At 47.0% G+C, this 14,375-nt stretch overlaps 1 protein-coding gene across 12 annotated transcripts in view; it reads left to right on the forward strand.

Annotated features, from left to right (window-relative positions):
- Window positions 1-362: 362 nt before the first annotated feature.
- SYNJ1 (synaptojanin 1) overlaps window positions 363-14,375 on the forward strand; it is a 48,647-nt gene continuing 34,634 nt past the window's right edge. For 10 of the 12 annotated variants that reach the window (XM_074529849.1, XM_074529867.1, XM_074529895.1 and 7 more), the window contains exons 1-8: window positions 726-869; window positions 2,111-2,254; window positions 8,822-8,908; window positions 9,252-9,519; window positions 11,804-12,029; window positions 13,274-13,357; window positions 13,847-13,908; window positions 14,190-14,286. In XM_074529849.1, coding sequence (XP_074385950.1) covers window positions 2,131-2,254; window positions 8,822-8,908; window positions 9,252-9,519; window positions 11,804-12,029; window positions 13,274-13,357; window positions 13,847-13,908; window positions 14,190-14,286 — 948 coding nt within the window. In that variant the 5' untranslated portion in view covers window positions 726-869; window positions 2,111-2,130. Of the gene's footprint in view, window positions 506-725; window positions 870-2,110; window positions 2,255-8,821; window positions 8,909-9,251; window positions 9,520-11,803; window positions 12,030-13,273; window positions 13,358-13,846; window positions 13,909-14,189; window positions 14,287-14,375 lie in introns of those variants that run through there. The other 2 variants (XM_074529859.1, XM_074529870.1) reach the window with 2 other exon arrangements.

Here is a 14,375-nt window from a genome sequence, read left to right on the forward strand (position 1 = left end):
TTCCTCCACATCTTCTTACACTTTCAGTCTTCACGCTGTTCTGCTGTGATGAGTTGGACAGAAGAATTGGTAAATATTAAGAGAGGATTTCCCTCCCTCGCCCCCTTCCTCTCTCCCTCCCCAGAGCTGGTTTTCTTAGCGCATTTCACTCAATCCCAAGCCTGCAATGATGCATGCTCCCCACAAGGCTCACAGCTATTCGGCTAAATTCAGCTGTTGTCGGCTCAGCTCGGCGATTGTCGGCCGCATTCGGCTGTATTGGTCTCTTCGGCGCAGCTCGGCTCGCTTCGGCCGAGCTCGGAGCCGCTCTATGCGCTCGGCGCGGCTCGGCTCGGACAGCGCTGCCAGGGATGCTGGGGGTGGGACTGTTGGCGTGTCAGTGCCAGGAGCAGAACGCGATGATCCTTGTGGGTCCTTTCCAGCTCGGGTTATCCCACGGCTCTATCCCATGACTGCAGCTGCAAGACATTAGCTTCAGACGGTTGCCAGCCGAGCCGGGCGCGCGGTGAGTGTGGCAGCGCTGTGCCCGGCGCTGTGAATATTGCAGCGCTGTGAGCATGGCAGCGCTCTGAGTACGGCAGCCTTTGCCCGGCGCTGTGACTCGAAGGCGGCTCTGTCCGCACGGCTGTTCCCGAGGCCGTCCCTCGGGTTCCGCTCCTCGCGATGCTCCCGCAGCGGGGCTCGGTGCTGGCTCGGCTCGGTTAGTTCAATCCCGAGCTCCGTCCCGGCTCGGGGCCAGTGCCCGCCCCCGGCTCCTCCCCTCCGGGGCGGGCGGCGCAGTGCGGAAGGAAGGAAGGAAGGACGCGGGCCGGGAGGAAGCGGATCCCGCCGGTCCGCGGCACCGGGCGGGGCGGCCGGGCGGGCGCACGGTGAGCGGGGCGGCGCCGCGGGCCGGCCGGGGCTCGGGGCGCTCCTGCGGGATGGGCCAGGCCGGTCCCTGCGGCGGCCCGGCGGGGTCGGGCAGAGGCCGGGGCGGGCGGTGCGCGCTGCTCCGAGGGCACGGAGCTGCCGGCAAGGGAGGACAGGCCCCGCAACGAAAGACCCTCGCTGGGCCCGTTCTGCCGATGCTCAGCATGGCTATGGGGCTGCTCTCGCGTTTGTTTTTGGTTTACTGCGCTGAGAGAGTTCCGGGGGGGTTTTTAGGATCGCACTCGTGTGTGGCTGGCAGGCAGCGTCACCAGCACGGCACTGCGATGCTTCGGCCGCCGCAGGGCAGGGTTTACATCCGAATCAAACGCTGCTTTCGTGAAGGAAGGCGGGGGGAAAGCCAAAAATAGGTTGATGTGTTTGTTCAGTCCTTTAAAATGTCTTGACGGCTTCAGAGTTTAAAATATCCTGTCCTTTTGTACAAGGGCAGAATTGGTGAAATAGATCTAAAAATTGAAGGCTCTTCCTCTGCTTTTGGCACTGGTATACCATTAAGGTGGCTGCTGCTCTTCCATATTGCTGGTAGCTGGAAAACTATTTTTTGTTTTATTTCCCCGAAAAGACATCCTGTTTATCAAGTTTTGGGAAAGAAATTTAAGCTAAAATGGAGTAGGGTTAGATTTAGGTGTGTTCCCTGAGAAGGTGTTGAGGCCCTGGGACAAGGTGCCTAGAGAAGCTGTGGCTGCTCGATCCCTGGAATTATCCAAGGCCAGGTTGGACAGGGCTTGGATTAACCTGGGATACTGGAATGTTTCCCTGCCCATGGCACGGGGGTGGCACCGGATGAGCTTCAAGGTCCCTTCCAGCACAAACCAATGAGGGATTCTGTAAAATTCTTGTTTTCTTAAGCAAGCTTTCAAATAAATCCAAATGTTGAAGGGTGTTTCTCTGGCTAGTTCTGTTTTTGGAACACTCTTATGCCATCTTTAGGTAATCCCTGTATTTTTTTGGACTTAGGTAAACCAAATCTCGTGAGGTAGGATGGGGGAGCAGGGGATTTGTTGTTAGTTTTTGTTGAACACGTGAAATCCCTGGGAAAGGATTCAAACCAGCTTTGCAGGGGGGTTTCACTAACACGATTCTGTTGCCAGGGCTGCCTATGCTGAGGCACCATGGCTTTCAGCAAGGGATACCCAGTCTGTCGCAGGCTGCATCACTAACACCATCCATCTTGTGTTGCCAGGGCTGCCCTGCCGAGGCACCATGGCTTTCAGCAAGGGGTTCCGAGTGTATCACAAGCTGGACCCGCCTCCCTTCAGCGTGATGGTGGAGACCAGGAGCAGGGAGGAGTGCCTCATGTTCGAGTCCGGAGCCGTGGCTGTCCTCTGTGAGTCCATCTGGGTTTGTGTGGGAGGGGTGGCACACCTGGCGCTGTGTGAGCCATTTCATTTGGGGAATGCAGAGGAGCAACTCTGCTGATGGAGAGGCTTCTGGTTTAAATGAGAAAAGAGACAGTTTCTTATCTTCATCTGTAGAGAGAGAGTGTTGCACATTTCATTACTTTTCTTTATGCATCTATATTTTCGTGTCCACTAAACTTTCTTATAATTGCCTCCAACATCACCTTGTTTCTTGGGTTCTGAACAACCCTATTTTGAACGTGTGATAACTCACTGACCAGCTAATTCTAAAGTTGCATTTCATAGCAATAAATTCTGTGTTCTTTAATGTTATATCATAATTTGGTTTTATCTTATTTTGTGTGATTTTTTGATAGCTTTTTGGTTTTTAGCTTTATTTTGCCACTGTATTTTTCACCTCCCTCTAGACTGAGTATTGCTCTGTCTTGTAATAAAATGAGTAATATTTTGAAGCAGGATGTCTTACATTGCAAGGTTATTTTTACATGTCTTAAGTGAAAAATGCGTGAGGTAGTTCCTTAAATTTTTGCCCTCTCCTTTTTTGTTTTGCTAAAGAACACTAAAATGAGAAGTGCAGAAGAGAACCTTAAGGCCTCTACGTAGACTTTTAAAATATGTAATATTATAAAATGTGTTTGTGTTCTTTAGGAAGTCAAAGCACCTGGTTGCACAGCTTTCCTGAGCTGGATTTTGGCTCCTCTGTAGAAAGCGTTCATTCCATGACAGCAGTTTTCTCTTTAGCCAGCATCTGTTAGAGGCCAGGCAGTGACTGACGTGGCTGCTGCAGCTGTGTGATGGTCCAGGTGAACAGTGGGTGCTTTGCTCCGGCTTTTAAATTTCTGCTTTTTGTTTTTCTTGTACAGTTTCTGCTTACCATGTATTCAAGTAGTCCTCTTGGCTTTGGTAGCAGTATCCATAAGGCCCTCTGGTGTGGATTGGGAGCAAGTGTAGTAATTTCCTTGGCTTTGGTAGCAGTATCCATAAGGCTCTGTGGTGTGGACTGGGGATAAGTGTCCAGTCATAAAGGCAGCAAACAGGTTTAGTGCAAGCTGTGAAATGTTTTGGAGTTTTGTGGAACAGGTTGTTTTATCCTGTGTTTGGTAATTATGGAACGTGCTTGAGCTGCTTAAGGGCTAACAGGTGAGAAATGATTTATTCCTGGAGATTATGCTCAAAAAGGGCAGTGAGTCACTTCTCGTGCCAGGGTACACTGCAGGCACCTGGATAAATGGCCTTTCCTAAGAATTAAATCCCATGTTCTTGCCCACCTGTTGTTACTGAGCAGAGGAAGGCAGCCCTGAAGGAGCTTGGAAGCCTCTCTCCTCTTGTGTTCTGTGCTTTGGAGTAGCTCATCATTAATGTGCACAGCAGTGTCCTTGGGGTTCTGGCTGGTGGGTTAGGTCACAGCACACGCTCGTTCTCAGCTGGCAGTAGTTACTGAGCATTGTTTGCAGTCATCTTAACCAGGAGGCGTGTTATTGTTTTGCTCTCTGGTGCATGGGCATAGTTTTCCACTGAATATTTACAGTGGCATTTTGCTTTAATTCCCTCTCTTTTATTTCCACCTAATTCCCTAAATTCGTTAAATTCATTATGTGCTGATACTTTTGTTAATGGTTGAAGATCACAGTCTTAAACTGACAGCAGAAAAGGCCCAGCAGTCTCCTGGCTCAGCTTTCTTCTCTTTTTCTGCTTGCTTCCTTCTGGTATCTGTTCTTTTTACCACGTATTTAAAGGAGTACAGTTATTACTACTTGGGAAGATTTGTGAAGTGTTGCTTTCTCTCACCGGTCGTGTCACAGAATCCAGCCAGAAGATTGCAGGCTGTAGCTGTACAAACTTACAGGTGTTTGCACAAAATATAGACCAAGTTAATGCAATACTGCTGTGCCTTGGGCAAGATTTCCATGTTTGTAAAATCACTGTGAATAGACAGAAAAATGGTCCGACCAAGTATATATCAATGTAAATCCAGAACAGCATCACTTTAAACTGCCAAAAGCTTCTGGGTTTTGATGATGGTGCTGCCGCTTTTTAGAGTACAAAAATTGACAATGCTGACCTCAAGACTGTTAGACATTTTCCCAAATATTTTAGTAAATACTGGAGATGAATTAACACGTTTAGCCTTATAGCTGATCATAGTTCTTAGCTGTGTGTGGAGTGGATAATACATGCACAGCAGAGTAGATAATACCTGCACAGCCCAGTGAAATACATTTTAGCATTAAAACTGATTCCTGTGGCTCAGTTCTGAGAGCCTTAGTGAACTGCAGCTCCTGGAATATCCAGGTACAGAAATTTGGCGTTGAAATGGGCTATGAGAACAGAGTGGGAGCTTACTGGTCCTGCAGACACCATCTTAAAGGAAGCACATGTGTCACTGTGCTGAGGGAAGGATAAAACTGCTTTAACCTTCCTCCCCATGCCCTTGGTGAGGCTCTGCAGGATGATTCAGAGGATTCAGCCCAGCCTGGGTAGGAAATGCTGCACGGCTCAGGTGGTGCAGCACCTGGGGTTCAGAGTGTGTGCCATGTGCTGTTTCTGTCAGCCAGGTCCGAGGGAAGCAGGGAACAGGCTGGAAGGGATGGTTCAGAGGTGGTGGTTGTGTAACCCCCCAGTCTGAACGTGGGAGCAGCCCAGGCCAAGCTTCTCCTGGAGGTGCTCTGTGTGGATTATCTCATGTTGCTGTGGCTGATCACCTGAGCCATGCTTTGCTTTCCTGTGTGCATTTAACACCTCTTTGGTTGGTATTGGGTTACTGGAGTGTGGGGATCCTTCTCAAACCTGGTGAGAGCACCTGGGTTTTAAATGCCAGCAGCTTCACTGCTGAGTTGTTTGGGATTTAGTGGGAGGCTGTCATAGATATGTTTTTGTTGCATGGGTAGTGTATTTTTCCTTTGAAATAGGGCTTTCTGAGATGTCTGAACTGGATAGGTTTCCCTGGCTGGGCAGGAGTGTGTTCTCTCCCTTTCTTGCTGGTGACTCATCCCACATGAGTGCTAAGCTGTCTGTGCTCCTGTCCCTGCCATGGAGAACATTCTGTCTGGTAAACACGGAGCCGTGAGCGTCACGGCATCCCTGGGACCTCAGTGTCACTGCAGGTGTGAGCAGGGGAGGCACACCCGGGCTGCCGGCATCTGTAGTAACCTGTGTGCACCCTGGTAGCTGTTCACTGCCGTGGGGAGCAGTGGTACTCAGTTTACTCACTCCTTAGTGAGTAAATCCTTCCATGCAGATCAGCCAAGGTGGTCTCAGCAGGCCTTGAAAAGCAATGTGGCAGGGTTTTCTCATCCCCAGCATTGTGAGCTGAGCCAAAAAGTGTCAAAAGAAGAGGTGTCAAAAGTAGTAAAATAGATATTTGGTTGGTTAATTTAATAGGTGAAAGTGGTGACTCTGTTCTGATTGTGGTAATATTTGGGTTTTAGCTTTAAATACCAAAAATCTGACAGTCGTAATTTGACAAAACCCTTGAAAACCGTAATCTTGAAAGATCAATACCAAATGGTGTTCCTAAATTTTTCACAGTTTTTTCAGATTTTTTTAGGTTCTAAACCTTTTAAAATGATAGTTGTGTGGGCTTTGTCTCGTCTAGTGTAAGTTAGAAGTCCTGGGTCTGAAGGAAAAGCATTCTGAGAGTCCCATGTTCTACCTGGGAACTGTAGGCACTGACTGAAATGTGCTGTCTCATGGTCCCTGTGAGCACACCAAGAACAGAGAAAGCCTACCCAGTGACTTTCAGTGTCATCCGACCCTTTCAGGTGTTAAAACTGGGAAACTGATCTCTGCATCTGGAATGAAGGGGAATACACCTTGAAGCAGATTATCCCGAAAACAGTATTGTTGATGGGGTTCCATTTATGTAAAACTGGGAGGGCTGATGTATTCCTTTCAAAATCACGGAATTGTTCACCTTTGGGGTTCCATTTCTGTAAAACTGGGAGGGCTGATGTACTCCCTTCAAAATAATTAATTGTTCACCTTTCTTGTGAGAGTCTGTGATTGAGCAGGTGTGCTTTTTACAGATGGTGTTTTAAAATGCTCTTGGCTGTTAATCCTTACTAAATAGTGACTTGAAATTTTGTGGTTTTTCTCTTGACACTGCAGATTGGGTTTTCTCCGGAGTACATAACAAATTGATTTGAAAATCACTTTGCAAGTATTGTTATCTTGTGCAGTTTTTTGTTAGTTTGGTTTGGGTTCCTTGGTGGTGCCCAACAGTGATCCTGCAAGGATAAAACCTTTTTGTTTTTGGAGGGCTGCAGATGGGGTCAGTAGGACTGGTGCCTTGGGCTCTCAGAGAGCAGATCTGGCCTGATCAGGAGGCTGGGTAGGAGTCCTTGGGAGGAGAAAGGGAAGGAGTGTGGTGGAGCTGTGTCTCCCCGAGTCCATCGTGGTTTGCAGAAGCTGCAGTGCTTTTCCTGGATGTTGTAACACTGCTGACCACAGCAACTTCCTCACTGGGCACTGCCTGGAAAGCAGAAGCCTGGTGGGCATGGACCAGGGCCGGATGGAGGACATGGTGCCAAATTTGACGTTTTGTCATGTGAACTTTGGCCTTAAAAAACAACTTGAGGTGGGAAAAGTGCAGGCAGTGTGAGAGAAACACTGAGGTGGTCACTGTGGGAAAGCTTTGAGGTCACACTGAATTGGGGCCAATGGAAATGAAAAGCATGGCATGAAACACTTTTGGTTGGTTCTTGGGCACTTTAAGCAAACAGCAATTGACCAGCCACAGTAAGCTGCTCTGGTTTTATTTGATTAGTTGGTTGGTTTTGCAACCCTTTGCTGCTCTATTGGCCTTTGTGGGCCTTTTTTGTTGGTCTAAATTTGCAAAGCCCATGTTACTTAATTTACTTTTTGAGTCTTAGCAAGGATATCCAGCATTCTCTGCACTGGAAAAAGAGAATAAATCCACGTGGGACAGAAAAAGCATTGTTCTGACATGTCACAAAATCCCAGCAGGCGCCTCTAAGGAAAATCCTGCAAGAAGTTTGAAAGGAAACCTGATCTTTCCATAATCATTTCAGTTGTGGAGGGAGAACACGGCAGCTTTCTGGGAACTGAGTTTAGAAGAGTGCGTTGGTATCGTGAAACCCCTTCTCAAAAACAGACTGAAGGAACCAGGGTTTGAGGTTTAGGAGTTCTTCCCAGCCCAGTGGTTTTCTGGTTAAGAAAAACGCAGTTTGGTTATGCTCACAACATGTTTTTAGATGAGCTGCAGGTTCTTAGCACTCACACTGGGTGAGGACTTCAGAAGTAGATCTTCATATTGCTATCAAACTATTTTTATTACATCTGTATTAAAGGAATATTAGTGCAATAAGGTAAAGAAACTTTTAAGAAGTCCACTGAATAAAACATTGAATAGGGTTGGATTTCAGGCTGTGGTTAAATAATTGTTTCATCTATTTTAAGTGTCTGATCCACTTTATTGAAAGAGCTGGCGGATATTTGAACACAAGGGTTGTGCCTGTGCACAGGCAGGGCTGTACTGATCTTTGGGGATGCTTGTTGGGAAGAGCAGTTGTAGGTGAAATAGAGGGTTTTTATTCTAAATAAGATAGAGATTTTATTGTAAATGATGCAGCTGATGTGAGAGGGAGGACAGCAGAATGCCAGGGCAGATGGGCATTTTGATTTACTCCTCTCCATGTCATGTCCTGAGGTTTTCAGTGCCAAAGCAGAACGGTGCTGATGGTTGGGAGCCATGGCATCCTGATCCGTGCAGATCCAGTGGCCAGGCTGGAATTGTTGGTGTTCCCTCCTGGTGCAGTCGTGGTCGTGAGCAGAAGCTCAGGCCAGGTGGGATCCAGGGATCTGCTGCTCTGGCTGTTACAGTGCTGATGGAAGGGCTCAAATATTCACTGAACTCCCAGGAGAGCCATGGCAGATCAACTTTAATTTCTTCTAAAATATGACAGGGCTATTTTGTGGGTTCTGTTTCAAAACTGCCTGTGGAAATTGTCTTCCCCATTCATGTAAGACATGGCTTTTCAATACCAGTTTTTGCGGACCTGCGAGAGTTCTGATCTGCTTGGAATATTTCTAAGATAGTTAAAATGGACTTGTAGCAGTCTTTTGCAGAGATAACGCTGCCACATGATGGCTTTATTCTTGGAGAAAAAGGGTATTTTAAAAAGGATAATTTTTTTCCATGAAGAAAACAACATTAAGCACTAATTTTAATTACAGGAGAGCCTTCTCAGTCATCTGATTTGTCTGTCCTGTACATGCTTTTTATAACAAGAGATGATGTTGTTAAAATGCCAGCGTTCTCCTTTAATGTCACTTGGAGTTTTGCTTTTTTATTGCTGAAAAACATGGCACGATCATACTTTGTCACAGAGTCAACCCCTCATTTTCCATTATCAAGTGCCATATGCTCATGCATTTTGATTTCTCTCCAGAAGCCTCAGTAAGCAGCTGCTTTGTGATCCCTCAGTTTGGAGTTTTCAGTGTGGAGTGTCTCGTTCTTGCTGCCATAGTGCTGGGGCTTTTACATCAGCAGATCTTTCATTTCCTCTCCCCAGCCTCTGCAGAAAAGGACACAATCAAGAACACGTACTCCAAAGTCATGGATGCATACGGGCTCTTGGGTGTGCTAAGGTTAAACCTCGGTGAGTCAAAGATGTGAAACTTGTGTTTTTCATTTGTGGCACAACCCTGTGCCGCTCCTGTGCAGCTGCATCTTTGCAACAGAAACTGGGCTTATTTTTTTCTGTTTGTTTGGTTTGATTTTTTTCTTTGCAGACTAACTTACAAATTTGGAGCGCTCCCAGAAATGAGGGAGTGGACAAAAATAGCTTCTGTTTTTGCAGTCCCTGCTGTTTGCGGAGTAGTTTCTCCTTGGCATTGGCTCTGTGTACGTTTTCAGGCACACTGGGGTGGGTTTGTGAGCCTTTAGTACAGGAATGGATCAGCACCTGCTCTGCTGAGATGCATTCTCTCCCTGTGCTGCAGGGGACACGCTGCTGCACTACCTGGTGCTGGTGACGGGGTGCATGTCTGTGGGCAAGATCCAGGACTCGGAGGTGTTCCGGGTGACGAGCACCGAGTTCGTGTCGCTGCGCGCGGACCCTGCAGACGAGGACCGCGTCTCCGAGGTGCGCAAGGTGCTCAACTCGGGCAGCTTCTACTTCGCCTGGTCTGCCACGGGGGTCAGCCTGGACCTGAGCCTCAGCGCCCACCGCAGCATGCAGGAGCACACCACTGACAACAGGTTCTTCTGGTGAGTGCACAAGTGCTCCGGCAGCGTTACACCGTGAGTTCCTTTGCACAGTAATGCCTGGCAAGTGCTTGTCCCTGTCCTTCCCAGCTCTTATGTGTGCACCTTTCTCCCACAAACCTTGACATTGACTAGCATTACTCCAGCTCGGAGGGCAGAAGTGTATTACTAATGACAGGCTGTTTCTGTGACCGCTTGGAAGCTTCTTAATTGGAAGGCACAGATTTTTCACTGCTTGTATTGTATTTTCATCTGAACATTGCCTGTGATGTTGTGTTTCAGTTTTGGTGCCTCCTAATTCTTCATCAATTGTCAGTTTTTTAAATGGGTGTGGTTATGAAACTTCAAAGGAAAAAAATTACTGTTTTTTAGAACATTCTGATTTCTAAAATTGTGTTGTTTGTAGATAGATTCCAAGGGGGTTTCCAACATAAGAAAGCACTTAAAAAGCTTTGTTACTCAAAAAAGTGATATTGCGGGTTTTGTTGAGACAGCTGGTGGGCTCTGCTACAAAGTGCACTTTGCTTGGCTGCTGCATTTACTATCATTTTACTGGATTTTTTGGAATAAAGTATTGTTTTATCACAGAGAATTTTTGGTGAGAGGAATACTACTCTTTCTGTCGATCAGCAGCTTAAATAATGCCAGTAATGCACCCTGACGTGTCAGAAATTCTCTTCCCCTCAGCTTTTGCTAAAAATGCTCTGTGTGTCCGGGTGTCTCGGTTGGGTGCTGAAGATTTGGCTTTACACCGTTAGAACAGGTGAAAAGCTACATCCATTCCCCTCTGCTGGCCAAAATACACCCAACCAGCTCCAGCATAGGAGCCAGTGCTTCTTTGGTCTCAGTCAGGTAGAGGAATCTGGTCAAATACAAGAAAAAATTGTTAAGGAAGGAAATAAGCTCAGGTTTTCAGAAACATTATTCCTTGATGTAGGTTTAGAGGGCTTGTAGAGACCTTGCTGTTTGTCCGTGCATCTGGAAAAAAACTTGGCTCTCCATGGATCAGTCAGGGCTTCAGAGAAACAGTGCCTGGTAACCCTGTCAAAGTGAGCTGGGCTGGTTCTGACCCCTGCTGTAAAACTCTGGCAGTGACACTGTTCTGTGGGTTTTTAGCAAGGACCAGTCCTGACAGGAGGTGGCTGGAATGTCCAGATTCCAAGGTCTAGAAATGCAACCACTGAAAGCCAAGAAAAGGGAGTATTCTTGCATATGCACTGAAAGTCAAGAACAGGAAGCATTCTGCATATGCACCTCAGTGAGCTTCCTGGGGGTGTTCCTGCTCAGAGTGCCCAGGGCAAGACTTTTGGCTGTGTGTACTATTATAATGCACCTGTATACTCAGGTTTAGGATGAAAAGGCTAAAATTTAAGAGCTAGAGATTTACAATGCGTTAGAGACTTAGAATGAACATGCTGTTTGCAATTCCAGTAGAGTTTTCTGGGCAGAGGCACAACCAGGCATCTTCCTGGAGTTGGCTTTTCTTTGCTGTGCTGAAAACTTTGCTCCGATTTTATACAACTGAATGTTTCCAAAGAGGATCAAAAGCCAAGCCCCACTAAAGTGAGGCAAACAGAAAATCTTGCAAAACCCAAACTTTAGTCTTTCTTGCATAATGCAGCATTGCTTAGTGCTGGTAATTGTGCAGGTACATTCAAACTGTGGATCCTCCTTTCATGTGAGCAGTGACTGCTGTTAGAGAGTCATGTATGCAGTACATGGAGTACCAGCACCCAGCCCTGAAATTGGTGTTTAAAAGCGAAGAGAGCCAGTTGGCTGGGAATGTGTTTCTGGGAGCCTCTCTCGTGACCAGGTTAGGGTTAGGTGGCATGTAATAATGACATATAATGGAGTATTCAATATCTATTCTATTGTGGCTTTATTTTGTGGTGGTGTGAGGTAGTGTGGGGCTTTACACACTACAAAACAAGTAACCCTGTCGCTGGAATCCTGTCCTGCTTTCCTGGAGTCTGTAATCTTTGGCTTCTCCAAACAAGGCTGAGCAGAGCAGTATAAACAACTTAGTGTTGTTTTGTTTTTTGGGGGTGACAAACAAGGGCTATGAAGGTTATTATTTTAGGGTCATGGAAATTGATAGCTTCACCCCATTTTCTTATTGGGCTATTTGCAATTTCAGGAAGATTTAATGAGAGTTACATCACAAAACTGTAGCATGCCTGTTTTCCTGGTCCCATTGGTGTTAGTGGGTGTGAAATGCGAGGAGTTAGCTTAAGAGCTGGAGCTGAGTTGCAATTCCCTCTGGTTGTTTGGCTGTGTTCCCCTGCAGGAACCAGTCCCTGCACTTGCACCTGAAGCACTACGGGGTGAGCTGTGACGAGTGGCTGCTGCGGCTCATGTGTGGGGGCGTGGAGATCAGGACCATCTACGCCGCTCACAAGCAGGCCAAGGCCTGTCTCATCTCCCGGCTGAGCTGCGAGCGGGCGGGCACCCGCTTCAACGTGCGCGGCACCAACGACGACGGGCACGTGGCCAACTTCGTGGAGACGGAGCAGGTATGGCGTGCCCAGTGCCCACAGCCGGGCTGGCAAGGCAGTGGAAGCCCTCAGTCTTTGCAATGGTGAGATTCTTGCTCTAAGTCAATGTATCACGGGTCAAGTCTGGCATCAGCAGGTATTGGAATGGTTTCTTTGATGCTAAATGAGGACGCTAAGCAGGTTATGTGATTTGATGATCTTGGTGTTTAGTGTGGCTTATGGCAGGGCATGCCTGGGGCTGAGTTGCAGCAGCTTAAGAAGGTGCTGAACTCCTGTGGGTGGCTGTGCTTCCCCTGAGCCCCTGGAGCTGCGTGTGCCCCTTCTGGCCTGAGCTAATCTGAAGCAAGAGAAACAGGCAAAAGGGATTTTGGGCAAATACCAAAACACTGGAACCTTGTGGCTCAGGAAAAATAAAAGCATTGCACTTAGCACAGCTCCTCTGGAAGGCAGCCTCTAGAGCCACTGTCCTTCTGCTGCCTTGGAGTGTCATGGCTCTGCCCTCATCACGCAGAAATGTGAGAGCCTGCTAAATCCTTTGTGCTGGCTTGCCTTGGTAGCCTGTTCCTGCAGGGGTTGTTCCTGTGTTCGTGCTTCCAGGTTTCTTTGGCTGACTCCTTCCAGAGCCCAGTGACTGAGGGAGGATTCCGTGCAGGAAGGGCTCTGCTTGTGCACCTCCAGTGCCAGTTGTTCAGTCACAACACCCTAGTTACACTTGCTGTGCCCAAGTTTCCTGGTGTGCCAGTGTTGCTGAATGGCTGTGCTGTGTTATTCCACTGCAGTTTGCCTTTCCTGTGTTATTCCACTGCAGTTTGCCTTTCCTGTGTTATTCCACTGCAGTTTGCCTTTCCCGGGTACTTCATGGACTGTGATATGTTGGTTTCTGATGCAGAAAATCTGTGCCAGGGCTCTGAGTGGGCTGCACGGTGATTCTCTGTGCATTGGTGTTCATTTTAACTGTTCCTGCAGGAAGGTCTTACCAAGTTGTTTCAAACATCCTACTCCTAGTGCAGAACTTACTCAAGGCCAAATAATAAAAGCTGTATTTCTGTACACGTTGTGAATTTGGATTCTGCAGGGGAGCATGAGGGTGATGGAATTTGTTGTAGGAATTGTTCAGAGTCTTGGAAACAGTGTTGTAGTTTGTAGTGTGGAACGTGTGATGCACAAATATATTGTATTTGCTCCATGTTTAGGTAAAGCTAAGATTTCGAGAATCTTAGACTGTGATAATTATTAATACTGTGCTTTACTTTCCTTACCAGGTGATCTATTTGGATGACTCTGTGTCATCTTTCATACAGATTCGAGGATCTGTTCCATTATTTTGGGAGCAGCCAGGACTGCAGGTGAGCAGGAGATAGAGATAATTGTTATTCATGTCCTTTTAAACATCATCCGGTAGCCTTTGGGCTCTGCTTCCCAGCTGCCTGTGAGGATGAGGTGGTCCTTGAGAGCATGTGGGTGCTATTGTGTCTCACCAGACCTGCTTCTCTCAAGTCCAAAAGTTTCTTTTGTCCATTCTTGGTTCCATGTCTCCTCTTGGAAGTTCTTTTTCCTCTTTAAATGGGTTATCCAAGGACATTCAAAAAGGCTGTTTTCTTCTGAATTGCTCTTGAGCAGAAGTCTTCTCAAGAAGTCAGTAAGGATCTGGAGTTACTGCAATACAATTTCATCACAATGTTCTGGAAAGGAGGACTGATTCGGCTCCTACTGCTGTGGCACATTTCTCACAGGAAAGGTTAAAATAGTTGGTGCCTTGCAGGGACTCTGGGTTCTTTAGACATAGCAGCATTTCTCTCCAAACAAGACAACTGAATGTGCTCTTGGTGTTGTAGGTGGGATCCCACCGTGTCAGGATGTCAAGGGGCTTTGAGGCGAATGCACCAGCTTTTGACAGGTAAAATCATCTCAAGGTTCTGCTAATGCACTGAAAACCTCTGATAAGTTCTATCCCATCACAGAGATGGGATATGTTATTCCAAAGGGGAGGCTTTGTCTGTACAAACGTGGAATTGAGCAAAGCTGGGAACTTGGTGGGGATTGCTTGTGCCTTTCAATGCTTTGTTGACAAGTGTGAATAAAATTTGTTTGATACTTTCCAGCTTCTCAGTGTTGCAGGTGTTGCTGTTCATTTTTGTGTGCCAGAAAATGACTGTGGAATTTTTCTTCTGTTAACAGGCATTTCCAAACACTTAAAAATTTATATGGCAAGCAAATTATTGTAAATTTACTGGGGGCAAAGGAAGGGGAGCACATGCTCAGCAAAGCCTTCCAGGTGAGTATGGCTGTTCTTTCCCTGTGCATATCCTTGCAATTGGCTCGTTTGCAATGAAGCCCTTACAGAGCCCCTGGGGGAGTAAGGGG

This window comes from Zonotrichia albicollis, chromosome 2, assembly GCF_047830755.1.
Source record: "Zonotrichia albicollis isolate bZonAlb1 chromosome 2, bZonAlb1.hap1, whole genome shotgun sequence".
In the NCBI taxonomy this organism is placed as follows: Eukaryota; Metazoa; Chordata; class Aves; order Passeriformes; family Passerellidae; genus Zonotrichia; species Zonotrichia albicollis.